Genomic DNA, 24,791 nt, shown 5'->3' on the forward strand with positions numbered 1-24,791 from the left:
GAGATATCATGAGCTGCAGGCTTAGTGTTGGGTGGACAGGGAGAGGGTGAAATTAAGGTAACATGGTTTTGTTTCTGGCAGCTGTTCGGACCATCATGCTTGAGGTGGAGAGTAGAGTAGTTCTGGGAAGATGACTCAGGAGTGAACATTGAGTCAGTGTAGCACAGAGTGAAGAACATAGACTCAGAGAAAACAGCCTAGTTGAAATCCTGATCCTTTCACTTAAGTGATTTCCGGACAAATTATTCATCCTTTTATAGTTGCAATATTTGTATTAACATGGGAGGTGAAGCTTCATACTACCATTATTAAGCGTGAAAGAAAATTGTGTTTGTAAAGCATTGGGCACAGTGCCTTGGTACATTGAGTACTTTAGTAATAAACTATAAATTATAACTGCTACTAGCACGGCCAGATTGTCCTTAGGTATCCGTTGAACATGTTCGTGATGATGAACAGTAAGATAGTGAAGGGTGAGGGAAACCGTGTTTCCACAGAAAGAAGGAAGTGTGTGGGCTTGTCTGAGAGCGGAGATCCTGAATCCATCTGGGTTTTACTCCGTTCTGCTCAGCAGCTCGGATGTAAGAGATTGTGGTTTTATACAACCATTTCAATATTACCAAGGTGTTTTCTCTACTTATCAACAGTTTCTTTTGGAAAATAATCATCAGAGAGATAGCCTTCTTAATCTTTGGTTCCATAATTTCCCTTCTATATGCTGATCTTGCCCCCCCCCCTTCTTTTTTATTTTATTTATTTATTGATTATGGTATCACATAATTGTCCTCATCCCCCTATTCCCATCCCAAACCCCTCCCCACATATGCCCCCACCCTCTTGTTGTCCATGGCCACTGGTTAGGCTTATACGCATGCACACAAGTCCTTTGGTTGATCTCTCCCTCTTACCCCTCCCCTCCCCTACCTTCCCTCTGAGGTTTGAGAGTCTGATCTCTACTTCTCTGTCTCTGGGTCTGTTTTTGTTCATCAGTTTATGTTGCTCATTATTTCCCCTAGATGTGTGAGATCATGTGATCCAAGAACTTTATGTTGACCTTATTCTGCTAATCTCGTATTGAAGGAGAGACTTGGTGGGTGAGATTACCTTAGTCTCCCTCTCTGAATTCATTGCATGCAGCTACTTGTTCCGTGTCCAAAGACGGATGTACACGTTCCTCAGCTTGTTCAGCTCCCACTGGCTACTGGCACTCATTATATGTGGGTGTACTTGGCTGAGAGTCTGAGCATAATGGACACCTTCCTGGCTCGGCTCATGGAACTTTTTCTGTCTGGGCCCCTGTTTTACAGTCTTCTTGGGCAGGTACAAACCATTGACCTTTGAATGGAGGTGGATGATCTTCCGAGGGAGGGGTCAGGATAGGGGAGGGAATCTAGTTCTGCCAGACTTTAGATAGAAAGAGTTTTCAGGCAGCCAATTTTTCCCCAGGCGGGTACAACTTCTGCATTTTAGAATTAAGTTTAGGCGATGGGAATGGACGGAATACTTTCTCCATCTTTGTGGTTCACTCTCCAGTTTTAGTTTGCTTGTTTACTCACTTATTCCTGCATTCCTTGGAGAGAAGTAGTAGCATGTGGCAGTGTACAGTTAGGAACTCTTGGTCAGTTGTACTTTTTGGCCTATCCCTGTTGATTGTGCTGTTCGTGGAAATTTGACTCAGACTTTGGCACGTGGTTGAGGGAGCTATTGCCAACTGTTGTCTTGTGTTATCTTTATGCACACTTTGATGAAAAAATTGGGAGAAGGCAAAACAGCCAGCTTTCTTGTTTACTCAGGAGTCTAAGTTTTCAGGCAAATAGCAATGCTTGACTAGACTTGTTAGCCTCTTGCATGGCTGGTGCTAGTGTTACACAGGACTCAGTACCATACTTTATGGGACTGGCTTTGAGAGATGTAATAGAGAAGCAGGCCAAAGAGGCAGCAAGAAGATTGGATATTCCCTTGAATTTAGACAAAATGTCTTGTCTGGTTTTGTTTTTGTGGGGCCTACCATGGTGCCTGGCCAGTATTTGCCCTTCAGAATTTTTTTAGGAGGGTGCGGAGGTGGGGGTAGGAAGTAAAGACTTGATACTGCAGTTAGATTGTATTTAAAGTCAAATGATGCAGATTTCTAGTAGACAATTTTGGGGGTGAGACTTTTTGGAAGCTGAATACAAGGGTCCCTGTTGTGTGTTAAATGCATGTGAGTGAGCAAATAGAGCAACTGAAAGACCAACGCTAAATAATGTTTTATTTTTATTTTTATTCATTCTAGGTTTTCCCTGTGCAATAGAGAGTGTAAAGAGGTGTGGCCTTACATCGGATGACTTCCTTCTCTCTTAGGACATTATTTAAATGTGTTTATTCACCTAAGATATTTGTTTTATGTGAAGAGATGTGTTTTGTTAGAGTTCTCTGAAGTCTTTTTTAGTATATTGTGTTTTTGTTTTGTTTTTTTCCATTTCAGAGTTGCAACATTGAATGCAGTGGGTAGAAATTAGTGTTGTATAAGTAGGTTCAGTGTTATTTAAGCCAAAGCCAAAATGTGTTGTTTTTTTGTATTAGAATTATGTCTGTAACTTTATTAAAACATAAAAATATGTCATATCATTGTATCATTAATTTAGAAGAGTTGGGACAACACTAAAGTCTTTAAATTATATTTTTGAGACCCAAATGGTATAAGTTACAAGTACAGTTTATTTATAAGCTCCAGAAAGCAACAACAACTGTATCTTCTAAATGTCTACTTCTCCCCACACTATTTAGAAAAAATAATCCATGGTGCTCACATGTACTGCATTAAAGAGAGGGAAATTGTTGTTTTGTTTTTTAAATAAAACCTCTTGAAATTAAGATGTCTTTGACTAAAGTGTATCATATACTAGGTGATCACGCCCATCCACAGAGAAGTAAGTTACAACAAAGAATGTTCTGGACCAAAACACTAAGAATACAGAGATGGAGAAACCTGGGTCTAATGTACTAGGAGACTCCCCCCCCCCCTTTCCCCCAAATTAGTAGAATCAGAGGAGACTTTATTATACTGTTCTATTTTTCTTTTTTTGAATAAGGGACAGTAGAGGGAAAAGGTAGTTATTTTTTCCCACTGCCAGGCTACCATTTTTATTCTGAAAGTATTAGGGTAATTAAAAGGAAAACAAACAAAAATCCCCAAATCCAACAACAAAAATATACAAACTTCCCTGTTGATTCTCATAGAGACTTTGGAGGTCATATTTATTTACAAAACAATGGAGGGGGGTCAATTTCTATGAGGTTGGTTTTACCTTAGTGAGACCATTCGATGATGAGACTAGGGTCTGAGCAGAATGAAGGTTTTGTTCTAAAATTTTCTTGGGCCAACTTGTGACTGTTCAAGATGCCTCTATCATGTGCTTGGAAAGTAATTCTGCTAGAGAAAATTCCAGAAAGTGTAATGCTCCCAGGATAGCAGGATTTTATTATTCTAGTGATAGCTAATGATTGCAGAGAGTTTCTGGTGGTGGGTGTCTTACAGGAGTGATCAGTAGCTGGCTGTTGAGATGATCAAATGAAGCCTGTGCTGCTCTCCATGGCAACAAGGCCATGTTAAAATCATCCCTTGTGATAAACTGGCAGCCCGTCCACCCCCAGTACTCCTTTAACCTAGATTTCTGGTATTTTGTTTAAGAATTTCATGTTTGAATCCTACATGTCCCATTTCTGAAAAGCTTTTCTGCATTTAATATAATATGAAATACAATAGGAGAGGATTTAAACTATAAGTAAGGATCAAGAAAAAAACTATAGAATCAAGGGGAAAAAAACCACACACCCAGCTTAGCCCCTGTTAAAATCTACACTGTGAAGTTCCAGGGAGCTCCTTTGCCTTCTTCCAGAATCCTCCCTTGCCCAATGCTTTATAATCATGCACTTGTAGCTCCAGACCTCTGACTTTCTGAGTAGTTTAGATGGTCTGTTTTGGCTAAAAGTAATACGTGTTTAATTTCTGAATTTGCTGAAAGCAACTATGCAGTCATATTAGGGAAGTGAGTTTTATTAGATCACGTCAATTCAAATTATTAATGACTTGTTATATATGCGCATGATGTTACTTTTCCAGTTAGGTGACCAGTGAACAGTTAGGAGTGTTAAATTAGTGGACAGGCTTTCTTAAAAATGAGGCTGTCACCACCACCTTGTATTCATCCGGATATGTTAGAAAAGCTGCAGGAGTGTTCTGGAGGCATCTCTGAGCTACTCCAGGCCAGTGGAAATGGAAGTAAGAGAGCAATGTAAAATTTTCTGCTGTCATAAAAGGATTTGTTCATCTTTTTTTTTTTTTAAATGGTTGATGGTGTGTATAAAAACATTATAGTGTTTATAATTCATTGGATAAAGGTAAAAGAATGATACCTTGGTTTTATTACAACATATAAATATTTATAGCATTCTAGAAATTACATCCTTTATAACTTGAATGGAAAGTTTTAGATGACTTAAAAAAGTACAAGGGGGAACATGTTTTTCTTAAAATTTCTTTATTGATTAAGGTATTACATATTTGTCCTCATCCCTCCATTCCCATTCTAAACCCCTCCCCACACATGCCCCCCACCCCCTGTTGTCCCTGACCACTGGTTAGGCTTAATATGCATGCATACAAGTCCTTTGGTTGATCTCTCCCTCTTACCCCCACCCTCCCCTACCTTCCCTCTGAGGTTTGACAGTCTGATCAGTGCTTCCAGGTCTCCAAGTCTGTTTTTGTTCATCAGTTTATTATTTCCCCTAGATGAGTGATCCTAGAAATACACTTAAAGGAACCAAAAATGAAGACAAGCAATATGGTTATGCTGAGGCAAATGAATCAGTCTGTAGTGAGTTTCTTTCTGGGCCAACAGTTCTTTTGAGTATCAATTTCAATGTCAAATAGTTCCTATGTGTACATGTCAGCAATGATATTTCATTTCTGGATGGTGGACAAATGGTGGTGATGCAGGTCCGACCCTCTCTGGTTTGGTTCTGGGCAACCTGCAGCGACACACAGCTGCTGACTGCTAGTATGGCAAGGCGTCGTCAGCATCTTCCATTTCTGGACTGTTGGGGGGCGTGTTTTCAAAACATTTTTAGGGGATATGTGAGCACCAAAGTATGATTAGCTGTTTTGAAATATTTTTTGCTGGCAACCCAACTTAAGAACTACATTTCAATGACCTTGTCCTTGTATCCAAAAGCAAATGTTCATAGCCCATTATCATATGTGCTTCTCACTCATAATATTTATGCTTCTGCTTCCTTTTCCCCTTCCTATTTCATTCTATTAATAAATCTGGCCATGACTCAGTAGATTGAGTTTATATCCTCTCAAGAGTTTGGACCTGGAGTTTGAAAAACATCTATGGATCCAAGGTTCAGTTCTTTATGTTATTCCTTGAGTGAGTTGTTGCCATTTTTTGCCTTTGTGTGTGTGTGTGTGTGTGTGTGTGTGTGTGTGTCTGAGCATAAATCAGAGAGGCAGAAATAAGCTTATGTTAATACTTTTATTTCATTAATTGTCTTTCAAAAGTTCTGTGGAGCTTGTATGTAACATCAGTTTACATGACTTTTCTTGCTCCCCTTTTCCTTATCCTCCCAAATATTACATCAATATTACAAAACTTCACAAAGAAAAATATTGAGATGGGGTGGAAAGACAGGGGGAGAATCTTTGGGGTCCTAATTGGTAGTCTGAAGTTAATAGATACATTTTTAAACAAGATAAAATCACACCTTTTATACATATATTAAAACCCGTCGAAGACGTTACTCATGCCCTAGCTGGTTTGGCTCAGTGGATAGAACATCAGCCTGTGGACTGAAGGTTCCCAGGTTCCATTCCAGTCAAGGGCACATGCCCAGGTTGCAGGATCAATCCCCAGTAGGGGGCGTGCAGGAGGCAGTCGATCCATGATTCTCTTATCATTGATGTTTCTTTCTCTCCCTCTCACTTCCTCTCTGAAATCAATAAAAATATATTTTTAAAAAGACTTTACTCATTAATTAAGGAGAGAATTAGTAAGATATAATGGGTTCAAATGAGAACTCAAAAGTATCATTCAAAGTATTATTTATAGAAGAATGAGGGGATGTCGGTTTTATAAGTGGATGCAAAACTGGTCACTGTCCTCAGGACAGAAATGAATGCAGTCTTCCAGATGCACTTCTGTTGTCAGGGCTTATTTATATGGCTGTCAATTTCATACACTTTACCTCCAATAGAGTTACTGCATAACCTAGTCAAAGAAAACCAGATAGATGAGCTAGCCAGAATATCCACTAAATGCCTAAGTCACAATTGTTTCTTATTGTGATTAGATTTACATTTTTAAACACTCTTATTGGTCTAAAATTTTATCACCTGAAGGCTAAATACAGTTTGAAAGGGATTTAGGCATTATGCAGACTATTTTTAAACATTTTGAATTTTTTTCTACCTTTGAAAACCAGATTTTTCAAAATTGTAGATTTCCAGTTGTCTTGAAAAATCAAACTTGGTAACACTGTGCCCACATTCCTTTATGGAACTGGTTGGTGCTTCCAATGGTGCTTAGCTCAGCCAGGCAAGAGTGTTGTTGTTGCTAGATCCGTGATCAGCTTGTAAGCCAAATGCAGCTCTTTGGCTCCTTGAGTGTGGCTCTTCCACAAAAACCACGGCCTGGGCGAGTCTATTTTGAAGAAGTGGCATTAGAAGAAGTTTAAGTTTAAAAAATTTGGCTCTCAAAAGAAATTTCAATCGTTGTACTGTTGATATTTGGCCCTGTTGACTAATGAGTTTGCCAACCATTGGACTAGGCCGTCACTCTCCTTCACTCCTTGTCACATAGAAGGCTGGTTTTCAAAACCATTATACTTGGCTGTCACACCAGGACTAAAATGTTAACTTTATTGTTTCACATTTCAAAGCAGAAACAACTGACCTCTTCAGTAGAATCCAGAAGTGGTAAATTCAAAAGCCAGACTACACAATAATAGTAAACAACAAGTCCTATATACCACTCTGGATATTTAATATTCCCTTGATATTTTTAGTTCTTTCAATAATTTATCTGTACCTTCCTTTTGCAGTCTCATTTTCTGTTGCTTGTCTACATGCCTCTATTGAGGTCACTCCCAAAGAACACATCATGTTATTGTTCACAGTGATCCTTTTTGTAGGAAAGGCCTCTTCTTCATTTATAACGGTGCCCAAACCATCAGGTGAGGTTAAACTCAAGGCTACTTATTTGTGAAGTCTACCAGGGCTCCTCTAATTCTCATTGATTCTTCTGGAGTGCTGTATATTGTGTAATGTCTCAAGATTAAAACTACCGAAAGCATGGGCCACCTCCTTTTTTGGTACCTCTCAGAATAAATTAGTAAACTTGTCTAAATTTGTATTATTGTTACATAATGGTGCAATTCATAACCCACCATACAGAAGAAGCAGAGGAAGCTGAAAACATTGTTCAAGATTTTAATTTTGTAGCAGCATGAAATATACATATTTTTTGGATTTGGGCACAAATGTGAAGAGAAAGCTGTGTGTGTACATATATTATTCTTGTTGTCCATTGATCTGCTATCTATTGATCGCACGTAAAATTTCAGTTTATGTGATGTATTTACATTATTTAGTAGTCAGTTGAAATTGAAAGAAGATAAGCAAGTTGAAAAAAGGAGTTCTTTTAAAATCCTTTAATCCTTTTGTCATGGGAAATATTTCTTAAAAGGTAAGCCTTGTAATAATAGGACAAAATAAATCTATAACTTGCCTTACTCTCTTTCCCTTCAGGGCAATAGGATCTGCCTGCCTAGCAGTCAGCTAGCCCTCTATGTGCCTGTGTCTACCATGAAAACAGTGAAGACACTGTTCTTTTATTTTCAAGTTTTGTGTGAATCCTTAGAGAAAAGCATTTTTTCTTTAAATACAAAGACTGTATCTGTAACACATATGAAGGGGGTTAATAGGTTTGAGACAGTTTTTGGAATAATTGTGAACTATGACATTTATATAACATCTAGAATATTGTACTACTAATGTATTTCAAAAATAGCTTTATTGAGGTATACTCAACATACAGTATATTGCACATATTGAAAATGTTCAATTTGACAAGTTTTGACATATGTTTATATCCCTGAAACCATCACCACAATCAAGATAAAGAATGTATCCCTCACCCTCCCAAGTTTCCTTGTGCCCCTTTGTGATCCCTGCCGACGCCTCCGTATTCCCCAGGCAACCACTGATCTGCTTTCTGTCCTTATACGTTAGTTTGCATTTTGTAGAAGTTCATACAAATGGAATCATGCAGTATAAACTCTCTTTAGTCTGGCTTCTTTCACTCAGCTTAGTTTTGTTGATATTCATGCATATTGTAGCCTATCTTAGGACTTCATGCTTTCTTCTTGCTGAATAGTATTGTGGATGTGCCACAGTTTGTTTATCCATTTATCTGTTGCACATTTGGCTTGTTTCCCGTTTTTACAAAGGAAAGCTGTATAATATTGTGTACAATTGTGGACATATGCCTTCATTTTTCTTAAGTAAATACCTAGAAGGAGAAGGTCTGGGTCATATGGTAGGTGTATGTTTATGTTTTTAAGAAACTACTAAACTGTTGATGGGAGTAATTGTACTATATCACACACCCACCACAGTGCACAAGAGTTCCAGTTGCTCCACATTTTTGCCAACACTGGGCATGGCAAGCCTTTTCAATTTTAAATATTTTATGGGTATGTAATGGTATCTCATTGAGGTATCAATTTGCCTATTGACTGATGATGTTGAGGATTCTTTTTTTTTTTTTTTTTTTTTTTTTTTGCCAGTCACATGTCTTCTTTGGTGAAATGTCTGTTCATGTCTTCTGCCCAGTCTTTATTAATTTGTTTTCTCATTATTGAGTTTTAACAGTTCTTTATGTTTTCATATACACACATCTTTACATATTTTATATACACACATCCTCTATCAGATTTGTGACTTGCATGTGTTTTTTCCCCAGCCTGTCTGTGGCTTGGGCAAGTGAATTCTTGATCTCCCATGTCAGGGCAGCTCCGGGATTCTCATGTTTGAGAATTAGGAGGTATTATTCTAAATCTCCTAGCTCAACCAGGCAAGAGTGTTGTTGCTAGATCTGTTATCGGCAAACTGCGGCTTGCGAGCCACATGCAGCTCTTTGACCCCTTAAATGTGGCTCTTCCACAAAATAACACGGCCTGGGCAAGTCTATTTTGAAGAAGTGGCATTAGAAGAAGTTAAAGTTTAAAAAATTTGGCTCTGAAAAGAAATTTCAATCGTCATACTGTTGATATTTGGCTCTGTTGACTAATGATTTTGCAGACCACTGTGCTAGATGATAATGTAGTATTTGTCAGAATACATTTTGATATTTTTTTCTGTTTCTAAATATAGAATTTTCTCACTGTAGACAAATTAAAAAATACTGATAATTATGAGCAAGGAAACAAGATGAGAATACGCTTGAGAACTCCAAGCAAAAGAAGCCCAAATGCCAAGGTCACATGCATCAGAACAGGTCTAGGGCTTACCATACAGTAGGCCTGGGGCAGCAGGACTGTTACAGGCCACCTCCACTTTGGGGATGAGGCTCCAAAATGACTCTGTCTTTGCTGAGGAGTGCTGCAGATGTGGGAGGCAGGGTTGCAGTTTGTCCACCCTAAATATAAGTCGAGTGCTGCATTTGCAGTGCTCCATGTCCGTGTCTGGCCTAAACACTTAATAAATGTTTCTAAAATACAAAGTAGGTGAAGGTCTTGAACACAGTGTTGTGGAAGTCACAAACGTCTTCAGAACATAGAGCTGAGCAAGGCTGGGAGGGTAGGGATTAATAGAGACAAAACATGAAATCAATCCAATGTTTTTGACTAATATATATATATATATATACATATATTGTTGATTTTTTTATAGAGAGGAAGGGAGAGGGTTAGAGAGTTAGAAACATTGATGAGAGAAAAACATCTATCAGCTGCCCCCTACTGGGGATGTGCCCAAAACCATGGTACATGCCCTTGACCAGAATCGAACCTGGGATCCCTGAGTCCACAGGCAGACACACTATCCACTGAGCTAAACTGGTCAGGGCTATTGGGAATTATAAAAGTCTAACACAAATGTCCTACGTGTGAAAGGCTCCTTCTCTCTGGTGCTTTATTGATGAAAAGCATCCGGTTTGGGTGCCAAAAGGACTTGGTGTAAGATCCTAACAAGGCTATTTGCTAACCACTTGAACTTGGACCAGCATGTCACCTACTTCAATTCTTGCACATTGTGAGTAATTACAGAGATCTTATATAAGACAGAGTATGCAACAGGTTTTGACACATTGTGGGGTTTGCGGTTACTCCCATTTGCCTTCCTACTCTCCAGCCTTTAGCAGGGTGACCAAACCTGGCTGCTAGAGCGGGCACTACCCATGTGCTTTCCCCTGTGAGAAGGAGCTCCCCGATGGGATATCTTAGCATGGTAATTGCCAGCCCTCCCAGGATAAGTGTTTCTTACACTGTATGTGTTTTTCAGTGACATGAAAAAATGTCAAGGCAAAAAGATAACTTGATAGTGGATTTTAGGGTCTCAGACATAGTCTTTTCATGCATGGAACAATTCCTGTAGACTGACCTGAGGCTCCTCTCATTAATGTCAGCATCAGGATTGATCACATAAGGAAATCTCAAGACTTGTATTGGAAAATGGACCATGGAAAACCATCTTGAAGTCGGCCATTGTAGAGGAAGGAGTTAAGAGGATGGTCAGGATACTAGGTGCGAGAGTGGCTGGTATGTTTGTAACCATTTTAGAGCTGTTTCCAATGGCTCTTTGTAGGAAACCGGTTCTTGCTGCATTCTGAGTTCTCTTTACTGTCTCTGCTACCTTTCTCTTATTCCTGACCTGTTTTCTCCATGCCTGGGAATTTCTTGATTCTTGGAGTCTAAATTATCCATCTTCTAACTTTGTCTGGAATTTTATGATGCTCTAAAGTAGGGGTGTCGAACTCAATCAGAGAAGGGGCCAAAATCTAAAATCCAGCCTAAATCGCGGGCGGAATGGTTTACTGAACAGTCATAAACTGACAATGTCATAAACTGACAGCGGAGTGCAGTGATGACAGCGCGGTGCGGGTCACATTGCAAGGCCTGGCGGGCTGGATTTGGCCCGCGGGCCTTGTGTTTGATACATGTGCTCTAAAGGGATGGAATATAACATGATGCATTACTTTCAAGTCATACTTTCAACAGACTGCTGCAGCCTGTAGATTGTTTCAGGTCATGAAAAACTTAAATGCTTCACTTAGTTACCCAAGTTATAAATTCTGTGCAATATACCTGCATTAAAAAGAGATTCTGGCATTACAGCTGAGTTTGGTCTGGCTTTCCTAACAGTATATCTATAATCGGGTGGCTTGAGAATGACATACCAGAACTATGTAGTGTTTTCCATGTTGGTTCCGGGTCTGTTTTGTGGCCAGGCATTAAAATATATTGGGAATTTGAGTCCTTTCTGTTCAAAGACTTTTCTTTATACAATAGAACAGGAACTGATTTTTAAAGGGCATCTCCTCCTCTGTGTCACAAAGCTCCTTGTGATAACAGTCTAATGACACGTGACAGGGTGAACTAAGCAAGCTGCATGGTCACACACCTACCTCAGGAGGGCAGACAACTGCAGTCCTGATCTGTCTCTATAAGGCAAAGAGCCAGTGAACATCCCTCATGATTCTGGGGTTCTCTTTTGTGGCTGCCATGTACTCCGCTCTCTCTCCCTGCTGCAGGCAAAGTGTCACCCCTTCCCAAGGTCCGTAACCCAAATCGCCCCATTCAGGCACAGCATCCTGCTCCACGTCCAGTATTTCTTCACCAGGTCCAGAAGTGGCACTTCTTGGTCTGGAGACTTCATGAACTAAAAAGACCAGGGTTTTGCCCCTCATGTCCCCTCCCACCTTGTGGAACTGGGAAAGATGACTCCCATTTAGAAAGAGGAGGGATGGGAAATACAGAGTGTCCCCAAGTGTATTCACACACTTTGAGTAATTAGAAAGGCAGCCTTTATTAAAATACATTGCGTTTTCAACACTGAGCTATCAGTGTTAAAGTGTGTATGGATATATTTTGCGGGAACACTCTGTATATAGCAGTCCCAGAGTGGTAGCAATTCTGGAATCCCACTGAGCAGGCATTTTGGGGGACCCCACTTTGGTTTGGAGAATGTTCATTACGCCCAGTTTCTGCTTCCTGGAGGAGCCTCCGATCCCCACTCCGTTGTTCTCCATGGCCATTGGCTCCTCCCTCTGAGAGTTTCTTCCTTTTCTGGTAACTTCTTGGCTACCCTGAGGTTGGCACGGGAGAATAGGCCTTCCTTGGGGGCAGCTTCCTCGGTCTGTAGGGTCGTGGTCCTCTTTCAATCCAGGCGGCTGGTCATTTTGGCATCACAACCCTCAAACATGTCACTCACTTCTTTTCTGATTTTAGTCAGCCTCATGTATCAGTAGCCAGACCTACAATTGTGGCTAGATAGAACTTAGATTTTTCTCTTTTTCTCATCTTTTTTTTAACTCCTCTATGAACCTCCTCCTTCTTTACCTATTTGAGGGTATTTTTTCTCCACCGGCTTTTCCTTGGAGACCCACCCCCTTTATCTTTTTCCAGAACCAGGCTTCCTAAGTGAAGGAATGTTCTGAGAGCCACAGTAATCCGCACAGGCGCTTTCATGTCCGGTGGCCACACCCTTGATTTGATCCTTAGCCCAAGTTGAGTTTTAATCAGCTTTTGTCCCTTCAAAGGCCTTCTTCCTTTTATTTTTAACCATTTGGGGTTGAGATGTTACTTGCCTCTCCTATTCTGTTAAGTCTGAACTTGAACTCTATTTTCTTATATTCCTGTTATAAGTCAATTATTTTTTGATATCATTTCTTTCTTGCATGGGTTTCTCTGATCTTACTCAGTTATGTTTTATTTTTTATTCGATTTCTTGTCTTTTCCTTTTGCTTTTTCATCTAATCCTGTTTTCCACCAGTCTCACAGGGGCCATGTCCCCTGTGCTCTGTTGAGGGTGCCAAACCATTTCCAGACTTTTCTTTTGGATCCATCACTATATCCAGGCAGAAATCTTTGAGGATTTCAGATGCTGTTCCTTCCGTCTACTGGGACATTTTCTTTTTTCACATGGTTTGTGCTTTTTTATCCTTCATTTTTTATCCCTTTAAAAAGTGAAAGGGATAAAATGTGTTTTCTAACAGCAAATGGGCTCCTTTATCATCCAATTGGATCTGCAGCCCAGGGCGGGTTGACCTGCACAAACCCCAGTTCAAGTCTCAATTTCTAGAAGGCTTTTTCTGAGATCAAATCTTTCCTAACCCTCCCTGCTTGATCTTCTGGTTTGGGTGGAAAATATGGAAACAAAAATGTGAAGCATTTGCTGCCACCAGGATTATTCCTTTCTTTATTATCTGTTACACGGCTTTGTTTATAGGGGCTGTCCTCCAGGGTAACGTGTCCTCGCAAATTCCCTTAAACTTTCTTCCCAATTGTTTTCTAGGAATTGTTGGCCTTTTTGAATGTGCAAAGATGGGAAGTTGAAGAGGAGGTGTGTGTGTGTGTGTGTGTGTGTGTGTGTGTGTGTGTGTGTGTGGTTTGGGGGTAGCACACAATAATCTCTCCAACACAAAGATCTGCCCTGATGGGAATTTGAAGTTGGCTTCAGTGGTACAGTGGCTACAGCTCTTGAGGGTCTGAATCAGATAACCAATTGGAGGGGTGTTTGACATGCCTTCTTTTTCCACAGGCTGCCTCAGTTCTATGAGCCTCAAGCTAGTTATGACATGACAGGTTCTTTTGGTTCGTTCTATTGTTCCTTTCCTCAATCAAGTGTATGATTGATGTTTATGTTCAGTGAGATCCTTCCATGTTGTGGTGCTCTCTGTTGATTTTAGTTTTCCCTGGAGTGATTTCTTGGATTATTTCCTGCACCTTCAAAAACTGAGAGAAGTTTACAGGATTCATTTGAGCCTGAAAGTCCATGCACCTTAATTTCCGGCTTTGTCTTCTGACACCTGGATAGGAGGGCTCTTGCTTTCAAGTCTGGTAATAGAACTCCTAAAAAGTAGTTATTGGGACATCTCTATATTTGGCTTGCTACGAGAGTGGGTAGGAGTTTTACAGTTTCCTTTGAGTTGGACATTATATAGTGTTTCTGTTTCAGACCCAGGCCGCAGCGATGTTTCACTTCTTCAGGAAGCCCGTGGAACCGAAAAAGCCCTCAGTGTCAGACACGGAAGCAGATGGCTTTGTCCTTTTAGGTGAGTTTCCGTTAAGAAATGAAATCACAACTACATAAATTATTTTTCCTTTTTAAAAAAGTACTTCGAGAATTAATTTATGTTAAATATATAAAGTTCATTAATCACTTAGAATGCTGTCATCAAGTTATACTCTTCTTATTTATTGCTTTGGTTGTGTCCTGCAAATCCAATTTATAAAATTATCCTTTTTTTTTTTTTTTTTTTAATATGCTAGACAACCTCTTTAGTTGTGAAAAACCAAAATTCTTAAAGATTCCTTGATAATTTCAAGTTCTGATTTATGAGTAGCAAGCCTTGCTTCTTAAATTAGCATTTTAAATTACATTAGGCATCTGAAATAGAAATATTTGCTGAAGGCAATACACTTCTCAATCAAATATTAAATAGTTTTCCTAAATATTTAAACCTAGTTTCTCTCCTATTATAAAATTATTACTATTACTTGTTAGGATTTAAGTGATTTTAGAAAATATTTCTTTCAACCAGATGCTATGCTTTTCCCATGGGGAATTCTGTAAAAAACACACAAACCTTGCCGAAACCGGTTTGGCTCAGTGGATAGAGTGTCGGCCTTCAGACTGAAGGATCCTAGGTTTGATTCCGGTCAGGGGCATGTACATTGGTTGCAGGCACATCCCCAGTGGGGGGTGTGCAAGAGGCAGCTGATTGATGATTCTTTCTCATTGATGTTTCTAACTCTCTGTCCCTCTCTTCCTCTCTGTAAAAAATCAATAAAATATACTAAAAAACAAAACAAAACAACAACAAAAAAACCACACACAACAACAACAACAAAAATAAAAGCACACAAACCCTTTCTTCATGTCCTGGTGTCTTTCCCGAGGAGGAGATGTGGATTCTGGTGAGGTTTCCCCTGGAGACACACAGCCTCTCCCACCCTGGACCTCCTCCCACCAGGTCCGGGCTGCTCTCTGAGATGATTTGCATGAACTCAGAGGGGGTTTACTCTCTGGGATGTTCCTCAGGTGTCTTCCCTTCCAGAGTCTGGTTTCCTACCTTTCCCTTCATCCTGGCCCAGTCCGACTAGGGTCCCTGGGCATTGGCAGGAATCAAGGGCAATCCTGAATTTTCAGCTTAGACCCTCTGGCAGCCAGGCTCCTGCCATGCCTCCGACCTCGCACATTCACAGGTATGGGGGGTGGCTCTCTGCCTCTTCAGTCTTTGACTGTAGGATCTGGTCTCTTGCAGACAGGACACAGAGGTTTCCTCTCTCTGGCCTCTTCCAGTTCGTGACCTGAATCTCTGGGAGATCAGAATAGATTTTCTCCAACTAAATGTTACCTTAGATACCGCATCTTCCGCAGTCTGGTTCTGGCAGGCCTATGTTTTTTTGACTTTGCTTCTGTGGCCTGGACGGGGGCCATGGTTGGGCCGCTCAGAGTTGTTTTTTTCTCCCACCAGATCCCCTACACTGGAGGTAAAATAGTGGGGCGCAGTCTGACCAGGGCCAGTGATTTTTCTGAGGAGCCTTCTGACTGGGGTACAGTGGGGTGCTGCAGACACGACTGCTTAGCAGGCCTTTCTCAGCATGTCAGAAATGAGAGCCTCGAAGTCAGAAGTGGCTCTGTCAACCCCAAGTTCCTTTTTTTTAAAAAAAAAAAATTAAATCTTTATTGTTGGGAGTGTTACATATGTCTCCCTATTCCCCCCTCCCCATGGATCCCTTATAGCCCCCCCCCCCCCAGGCCTTTACCACCCTATTGTCTGTGTCCATGGGTTATGCTAGATGCATGCAAGTTCTTTGGTTGATCTCTTCCCTCCCACCCACACGCCCCCACCTTCTCTCTGAGATTCGAAGGTCTGTTCAATGCTTCTGTGTCTCTGGATTTATTTTGTTTCCGTTCCTTGAAAGCAGCCAGTGTTGCTTCCCTTTCATGGAATGTATTAGCTGCACTCACAGAAAAACTGCAGTGATGTCTTGGGTCTTCTGTCAAGTTTCTGCTTTTTCAAAAGTTTCTCAATAAATTCCTCTCAGACATTTACTTCCACAAAGCCTGATTTTTCCAAACTCTGGTCGGTATTCTTGATTTTAGAACACCTCTGTCGTCTTAACAGAGGCTTGCTTTTTCCTGTGTTTCATGGTTAGAAATCAATATTATTCCTTTTGTTATCTAATAGGTATTTAAAGGAGGTACATTTAGTGTATAGAGAATTGAGTAGACATAAGAAAGTTAGTAGGAGAAAAGCATTTTGTTTTCAAGATGTTTACTTGTCCATGGCAGCCCTCATAAAGGAATGAAGACCAAAAGAAGTGGAAAAACCCAAGTGCTTATATACCAGGTTGTGGGAAAGTGACTAAAATATGTGGGGAGACTAGTGGAAGATAGGAGTCATTTTAACAAGTTCTGTCTGTGCAGTTCTCTTGGCCTCGACTCCCCATCTCTGGTGATAAGAATGTCTTCTTCCTGGCATCTTTCATATGGGGGTTTTATCTCTTGCTTTCAGTTCAAAATTATCCTTATGCCAAAGTGGCACATTTTTTGGGTGGCGTATCTGCCACCCTTTACCATTTTGGTCAAGTTATGTAACCGCCTGGTGTCATTTATCTTATCTAGAGAATGAACATGGATACAGTACCCACTCCATAGGGTTGGTGGGCGGGATTCAATGAGTTAATGTGTGTAAATTGCTTAGAAAGTGAAGTGGTGGTATTCTCTCTCCATATACAGGCGAGGACTTAGGTTTTTCAAGTTCCTCCAGCTAATACATAGCAGATCTGAAATTAGCCCAGGCAGTCTGACTGCAGAGCCTACCTCCTGCCCTCCTAAACACTTAAGCTATCCGTTTTTTAAAATGTCATATTATCATTTTTAATTTTAAAACATTATTGACATTTAAGATTAAAAAAAGAAAATTTTTGTTGTTTAAAAGAGAAAGTACTGATTTTTTTCATTGTATTTTAATAAAGGAGGGTGGTATATTATTGTTCATAAAGTGTGGCTTTAATTTCTGATACCCCCAATTTTTACTATTTGATACTTTAAGTATATAAAAATATTGCAGATATCTGTAATCTCCTTAGTGAGGTTGAGATTGGAATATGGTATACATTGTTTAGTTAGTACAGAAAGATTCCTTTGACAGTGAAGGACTTAACTGAATTGACAGATAAGAGTCAGGATGGATTATTAGGAATATAGTTCATTGTCTTTAAAAATAGAATACTACTGTCTTTTTTTTTTTTTTTTTTAAAGGATTTGTTCTGCTGAGTTGCTCTTTTTATCACATGGTTCTATGCTGACATATATATCTGCTGTAGTCTCAGTGCTATGGAAAATATTTTTGAAAATGTTAAATAGGACAAATACTAGATATGAAATGCTATTATTAACATGGCCCCATACTTACACATGTGCATTTTGGTTATCATGTGTTAACATAACTTTTTTTTTGTTCTTGTGGCAATAGATAACATTACAGTCAAATAAATGTATATGATTGCCTTTGTGTGTTTCTTAATTTCTAAAGGAGGCAATGAACTGAAGACTTAGAAACATGATTATATTATGGCAACAACTTCTTATCAATATGTAGTCCACAGAATTTTTTAGATTATCATCTTATGTGGCCTTTATAAACTGTTTCTAACAAGGACAGAGTAAACTATGTTGTTAAAAGAATTATCTGTTTTTCCCACCTGAGAATACCTTCCCCTTAGGCAAGCCTTCCTGCTTAACACAAATAGGTCTTATGCCGCAGTTACTAGGTGGCGTTGCCGAGTTGCTAAATTCAGGGTCGAGCAGAGCCTAGGCACTTTTGTTTGTAATTGGAATACCTAGGCTGTTCATATACACTTAGATCACTTTGGGATGGAACACTTCTTCTCTGTTGAGGTTTTCAAAGCCTTAACCTTTGTAAAATGTCAAGTGAGCTAAATAAGAACAAGGGGGGAGGGGGCGGGTGTTTAAAAAAAACGGCCTTGTAGAAAAACATCCTTTCCCATGGAACCAACTCCTGTTCACAGAAGAAGGTAAAGGCTGTTCATTCATTCAGTAATGAAGTTGAAGTAATCCTCCAGGGTACTCATTTTACAGAAAAACAAATTGCAGTTTCCATTTGCATCACTGGGTGGCGATTTTTCTTAGTCTATAACCTCTGTTTAAAACCCCAGCCAGCATGGTACTGTTTGTAATCACCGGGGTTTTCTTCTGTTATGACATGTTTAATTGTGTTTTTAAGGCATCATCTTTAAGTTGATTACAAATTTGCTATTGTAGTGTGCAACCTCATAGTTACTTTAAATTAGGATAAAGGGGTCTCTGTTGCCTAGATTTTGGTATATACTTGTAAGTCTTTCCAAAACTAAGACAAAAGCATGAATTAGCTTAATATCCTATAACTAAGTGAAGAAAAAATAGCAGCAACGACCCCCCGCCCCCGAACATAAAATGAAAAGGAATAATTTAGATTACTGTTGTGTTCAGTGACACTGTTGACCAGATGTTGACTATAACTTTGAAGAATGAATTGGGCAAGCACAGCTTCAGAGATTAAAGGAGTCGGGTTTCAGTTCAACTGAAATTCATTATGTTTTTCAGAATATGCAGGTGCTTCTTAAAGTAGGGCATAATAACTTCTAGTTTCCATTAAGCTAATTGTTTTGTAAACCTCATTGAATTTAGGATTAGAGTTTAGTAATTCACTGCAGTTGCAAGTCTTCTTTCAGTATGTACTGATATTGAAATATGTGATTTAGTCTCACCTTCTGTTCTCTAGGTTAAATGATAAATCAAATTTTGAAAAGTAGTGGGTTATTTTTAACATCATTTCCTACCATATTCCTCATCCTGGGAATCATTCAAACCAGGTACACGCACTAAATTCAACTATCATGTTTTTATATGGAGCTTTTTAGGAAATCTTTTCATCTCTGTATTCTTTCCTTTATTTAGAAGTGGAAATTGGATTGTGTACAGTAAGAATTTACATTCCACAGAATGAAGGACAATAAGTCACTTTGATCGTTTGTAAGACTGAAGGCTTTAATTAAAACAACGACAAAAACGAAACAGATTTTCAGCATGTGCTTTCTATTTTTATTCCCTGTTCATAAGTATACAAAATCTTAAAAAAAATAGTGTTTATGGATCAAAAAAGCAACTTATCCTCTTAACATCCCTTTACGCATATATTTGATATCCACAAAAACTCAAATGACAATTCATTTACTTTGCAATCTTTGTGTTTTTACTCTTGACCTTGCAATTCTAAAGCAAAGTGTGTCAGAATTTTTCTTTTTCTTTTTAAATTAAATTTATTGGAGTGACACTGGTCAACATGAACATACAGGTTTCAGGTGTGGGTTTCTGTGTTTCATCTGACCTCATTATGCAGTTGCTTATTTCCTATTAAGAAATGTAGAATTGTTCGTCTAATGAATAGAATTAACCAATTGTCACATTGTTGGTTCTTAATTCTGGTTCACCTGTTAACTTACAGGCACTTCAGAGACGAAAGTGTTCAGACAAGGCTGTCCCATTGCAGGGAGGAGAGAGGGGACCACCCCAGTCTTATCCCCTTGAATGTAGAGTGAGTGCAGGGAGAGGTGCCAACTATACTGTGAGGCAGAACTGGGCCCTCTGTTTCATGCAACTTGTGAGAAAGTCATTCATTCTTTCTGGGGCTCAGTAGACTCAGCTAACTCAAATGCAGATCAGGCCTCTGTCTCCCTAACTCTGGGGTTCTAACCCTCCTGTGCAGTAAGGGGCACTTTGATACCTCCCAATTTTTATTACCTGCTTGGTAAAAAATATATACTGTTGTTTGGACCACATCCCTATACTCTGATTAGATGGGCCTGGGGTTTGGTCTGGACATTTTTTTTTAAATTCCAGAGTCCCCAGGGTAGTTCTTGTGTGCATGCCGGGCTGAGAGCCACTGCAGTTCACTCTCTCTAATTTAGTAATTGTACACCGTCCAATAACGTGTTTAAGACACTTCGCAAAAGACCTCATAAAAACACAAAGTTACAGTTTGTCTTCCACTGTACCTGAGCCATAAACAAACAAAAAGCAAATAAAACCCCAGAATTCCTAGGTTAAACACACTTCCTCTCAAACATTAAAGAGGCAAAGAGCAGAAAGCTTCACATTCTAAGAAATGGAATCCGTTTCTAAGAGTAAGAGTAATTAATATACTTGGAACCTTAAATGTGTGTGTGTGTGTTTAACTCAGTAGAGCAGTGGGGAAGTATTTTATTAAATTAATTATACAAACGTGAATGCCAGGTGGCCTGTGACTCTTTCTGTCATGGCCATAGTACATCTAGATGGACTTGAGGTAAAATTATTTGACAGATTAACACCCATAAACTTTTCAGGGCAACTCTGAGTTCCTTTTTCTTTGAACTAAAACCTTCAGGCAATCATATTTTTAGGATAGCTATTTGGGGGAATTGATTGGTTTACTACAGTACTGTTTCCTTCAGTAGGGAAAACAAAGTTAAGTATGCATACCATAATACATAAATGGAGTCTCCTCTAGCATTTCCTTAGAGCTTTCTAATGCTCTATCCACATCTGAGACTGTTTATCTGAAAAAGGGTGATGGCTGCCTTTTATATTTTAACCTCAAGTTTATTTTTAGTCCTTTTCTGTTGAGGAAATAAATAATGAGGATGAAATTTAAATAAAATGTACACAGTATGAGCATGGTACTTTGTAATATACTAATAATTCATGTAGGATTGGAAGACCTAAATATTGTCTTTCTGGTAATCTTAATACTAAATAGTCTTTTATATGTAAGTGATTATGTTGTTCAGCTTCCATCCCCCCCCCCCCCCCTTTGAATGCAACCAAAGCACATTTTGAAGGGAAGAATTCCTGCTGGGTTTACATATTAATCTTTCTAAGCATGAATTTATGAAAAATTTAAGTATCTTGTTTGTTTATTGTATTATGATAGAATTATGCTGTTACCCAAGAATATCTAATAAACTAAACTAGAAGAAAAACAGCTCAAGCTAGTGTAATGTAATCTTTCCCTATTGTAGAGTCATCGAATGACTGTTCTGGATGTTCACCTGCTCTGTCCCAAGCTCTTTGGTCCTTGCTAAAGATGCTTCAGATGCCTGGGCCTGACCCATACCCAGGGAAACGGTCTTTGGAGCTATAGTAATGCAGGCGACTTTCATGTGTGTGGATATTTGGAGATTATTGGAAAAATTTTTTAATCAATAAAAATTTTAAATTGACTTTAGAGAAAGAGAGAGAGGGAGGGAAAAAAGGAGAGAGAGAGAGAGAGAGAGAGAGAGAGAGAGAGAGAGAGAGAGAGAGATTGATTTGTTGTTCCCCTTATTTATGCATTCATTGGTTGATTCTTAAAAGTGCCCTGACCAGGTAACAACCTGCATCATTGGCGTATTGCGATAATGCTGAAACCAACTTAGTTATGCAGCCAGGGCTGGAGTACTTATTTTATAATGTTTGGTAGAAGAAAACCTTCCAGCTGGTGAGACAGACTGTGTAAAGTATGTAGATTCAGAAGAATCTGGGATAGTTACAGGGCCCGTAAAAAGTTCTTGGCTGACTAGAGAGGGTTTATTGGGGCCACTGATGAGAAATGAATCTATTATAGAAAGATGGTTTATTGTTGGGCTTGTGTGTCATTCTGAGACATTAGAATTTTATCTCACTGACAGAAACTATTAGATGCCTGTCTATTTTAAGGCAGTGGGGTAGTGTTTTGGTTTATTTTTTTTTTTTTATCAGAAATTTATTAAAAGTTAAAAAAAAATACTTTTATTGATGTCAGAGAGGAATGGAGAGGGAGAGAGAGATAGAAACAACAATAATGAGAAGGAATCATTGACTGGCTGCCTCCTGCATACCCCTTACTGAGGATTGAGCCCACCACCCGGTCATGTGATCCTTGACCGGAATCGAGCTATGACCTCCTGGTTCATAGCTCAACGCTCAACCACTGAGCCATGCCTGTGGGCTATTAACAGGTTTTTTTTTTTTTAATATATATTTTATTGATTTTACACAGAGAGGAATTGAGAGGGACAGAGAGTTAGAAACATCAATGAGAGAGAATCATCGATCAGCTGCCTCTTGCACACCCCCTACTGGGGATGTGCCCGCAACCAAGGTACATGCCCTTGACCGGAATCGAACTTGGGACCTTTCAGTCCGCAGGCCGACGCTCTATCCACTGAGCCAAACCGGTCCCAGCTATTAACAGTTTTTAAAACAGATAATTGTTAGTGTCATCAAGATTGAGAATTATATTTTTAATGAAAAAATTATTGCAGCAACATCTCCTAAACGCATGAGTGGAAAAGTGTGCAAGTATACTTGTACCAGGTCGACAGGCTAAGACAGCAAAACAACAAACCAAATGCCGTACATTATGGTATTAATGAGTTAAAGGAGTCATTGTCCTGAAACTTTCCAGTGTTCTAAGTTAAATAGCTCAGCTCTATACTTAGAGAACAACTTATTTTTATTTCTTTCATTTATTATTTTCTGATGCACAAGCCTAAAATATGGTTGGCAGCATCAAAGGAAAACTGTAACCCTTAAAATAGTTTGTTGATGGATTGCTTGAAGGAGTTGAAAACTGATAACCAGTCATTTTCCTTGTTGCTATCACTATGTTTGGGGTTCTTAGCCAAGTTAAATTTGGGGGGGGGGGGCGGTGGCCTGAGTGCAATGTCTTTAATCCTCCTGATATTATAGCCAGAATTTTGTATTTGCATTTTTCCCCCCCTGGGGAAAAGGGTCTCTGCATTTAATCAGATTTTCAAAGGTCTGTGACCCTCAAAAGGTTAAAGAACCACTTTTTTCTAGATGTTCCTACATATGCCAATGATCACTGGCCACTTGGGCTGTGGTATCGTAGCATATTTTATTTTAATGTCAGTGGTAGCATAGTCATTGTCAGAGGTGGGTTACATATCATTGGTCATGTTTGCTAGTACAGATTCAGGAAATAGAACGACTTTAGAGCAGCTAAATAAAAATTAGGAATAATTGCTGTAAGGTAAGATACACAGCAGACAAGATGTCTATAATGAGGATATCATCTAAATGGCAAGACATACAAAAATAAAAATTTAAATAGCATTACAGAATAGTGATATCAAACACCTAAGGTGCCTGATAGGATGACTGGCAGCATGACGGTCCCATACAGTTATTCGTTTGTTGTTGTTCCTCTGTCTGATCCTGTTGCCCTGGGATGAGTGTTTCATTTACTGCATGAAACTGCAATTCGTTTTTTCATTAAAAAAAATAAAAAAAGGCAAATGAGAATGGAGATGTACTGATTCTAACCAGCGATGGAGAACTTTGCTGTTGTAGTAAACATGTAACCAGGACTTCCTCATGGCAGTTAGCTCTGGTTTGCGGTGCATGGACCTCTCTCTGGGCTGCCTGGGATGTTTTTCTGCGCCCAGGCCTGCAACTGAGGGTTTCTTGTGCAGAGAGCGGGGCCTGTTTCACTTTGTCTGCATCCTGTTCACTCTTCAAAGCTCAGATGAAATTTTGTCTCTAGGTCTCTACAGTCTCTAGATAGCTCTCTCTTTGATCTCACAATGTCCATTTTCTGCTATCATTTATTTGCTTCTTAATCACATAGTGTCTTGTAACAGCTCCTGTATTATTGTTTGGTAATGCACCTTGTCCGCTGTGTGTTTTACATAATGGTTTTACAGTGGCTTCCATGAATAGATCCTCAGGCCACATACTGAGGATCTACTCCAGATTTGGGAATGACTTCTAAATAATTTATATTTGGTTAGGAAACCTGTCTTCTTTTAAGGCATTTTTTTTTTATTCCAGTGAAAATACTTCTTTGTTTAACTTATGACACCTATCACTTGGATGTAAATTATTACATTATAATTTTAGTTGTTACATTAATGCCAGCAGAGCTAAGCATTCATAGCAGGTTTGCCTACCCGAATTCATTCCCCCTTCTCTCACACTTGAAAGTGTTCACCTTCTTCTGCATAGCCTTGTGTTTCTGGGGAGACTGGCTTTCTTCCCAGCCCTCGGGCCAGTTCTCATTTGTCTAAGCCAATAAGGGTGGCCCAGTCCCCTTGTCAGAGATTAGTTTCAGAATGGTTCCCTGTGACAATGCAGCTAATTGGATGAGAAGGAAGGTTGGCTCAGGGGCTCAGGGAGAGATAACGAAGAGACAGCTTCCCCTTCCCCTGATGGTGCCTTCAACTGGATGAAATGCCTGATGAGGTTGTATCCATCTTTGCCATCTCTGCTGAGGACAGGAAACCCAAGACAGAGGTAAAATGTTAAAGATGGCAGAATAAAATGAGAAAGCAACCTGGTATGTGATGACATTTTTGAACTGATATGTTTACTGGTCTGAGAACGGGTGAGATAATGAGTTCCCCGGTTAAAGCTTAAGCCACTTTTAGATAGGTTTCTATTTGCAGGTGAAGATGTCTAGATTGTGTGACAGGCATGCTGGTAAGGTTACATCTTC

At 39.4% G+C, this 24,791-nt stretch overlaps 1 protein-coding gene across 3 annotated transcripts in view; it reads left to right on the top strand.

Moving 5' to 3' along the window:
• UMAD1 (UBAP1-MVB12-associated (UMA) domain containing 1) overlaps positions 1-24,791 on the top strand; it is a 170,516-nt gene that overhangs the window by 7,676 nt on the left and 138,049 nt on the right. For 2 of the 3 annotated variants that reach the window (XM_084896707.1, XM_084896708.1), the window contains exon 2: positions 14,219-14,315. In XM_084896707.1, coding sequence (XP_084752833.1) covers positions 14,234-14,315 — 82 coding nt within the window. In that variant the 5' untranslated portion in view covers positions 14,219-14,233. Of the gene's footprint in view, positions 1-14,218; positions 14,316-24,791 lie in introns of those variants that run through there. The other variant, XM_084896709.1, reaches the window with a different exon arrangement.

The sequence above is a fragment of the Pipistrellus hanaki genome (assembly GCF_964339955.1).
Source record: "Pipistrellus hanaki genome assembly, chromosome: 10".
Classification (NCBI taxonomy): Eukaryota; Metazoa; Chordata; class Mammalia; order Chiroptera; family Vespertilionidae; genus Pipistrellus; species Pipistrellus hanaki.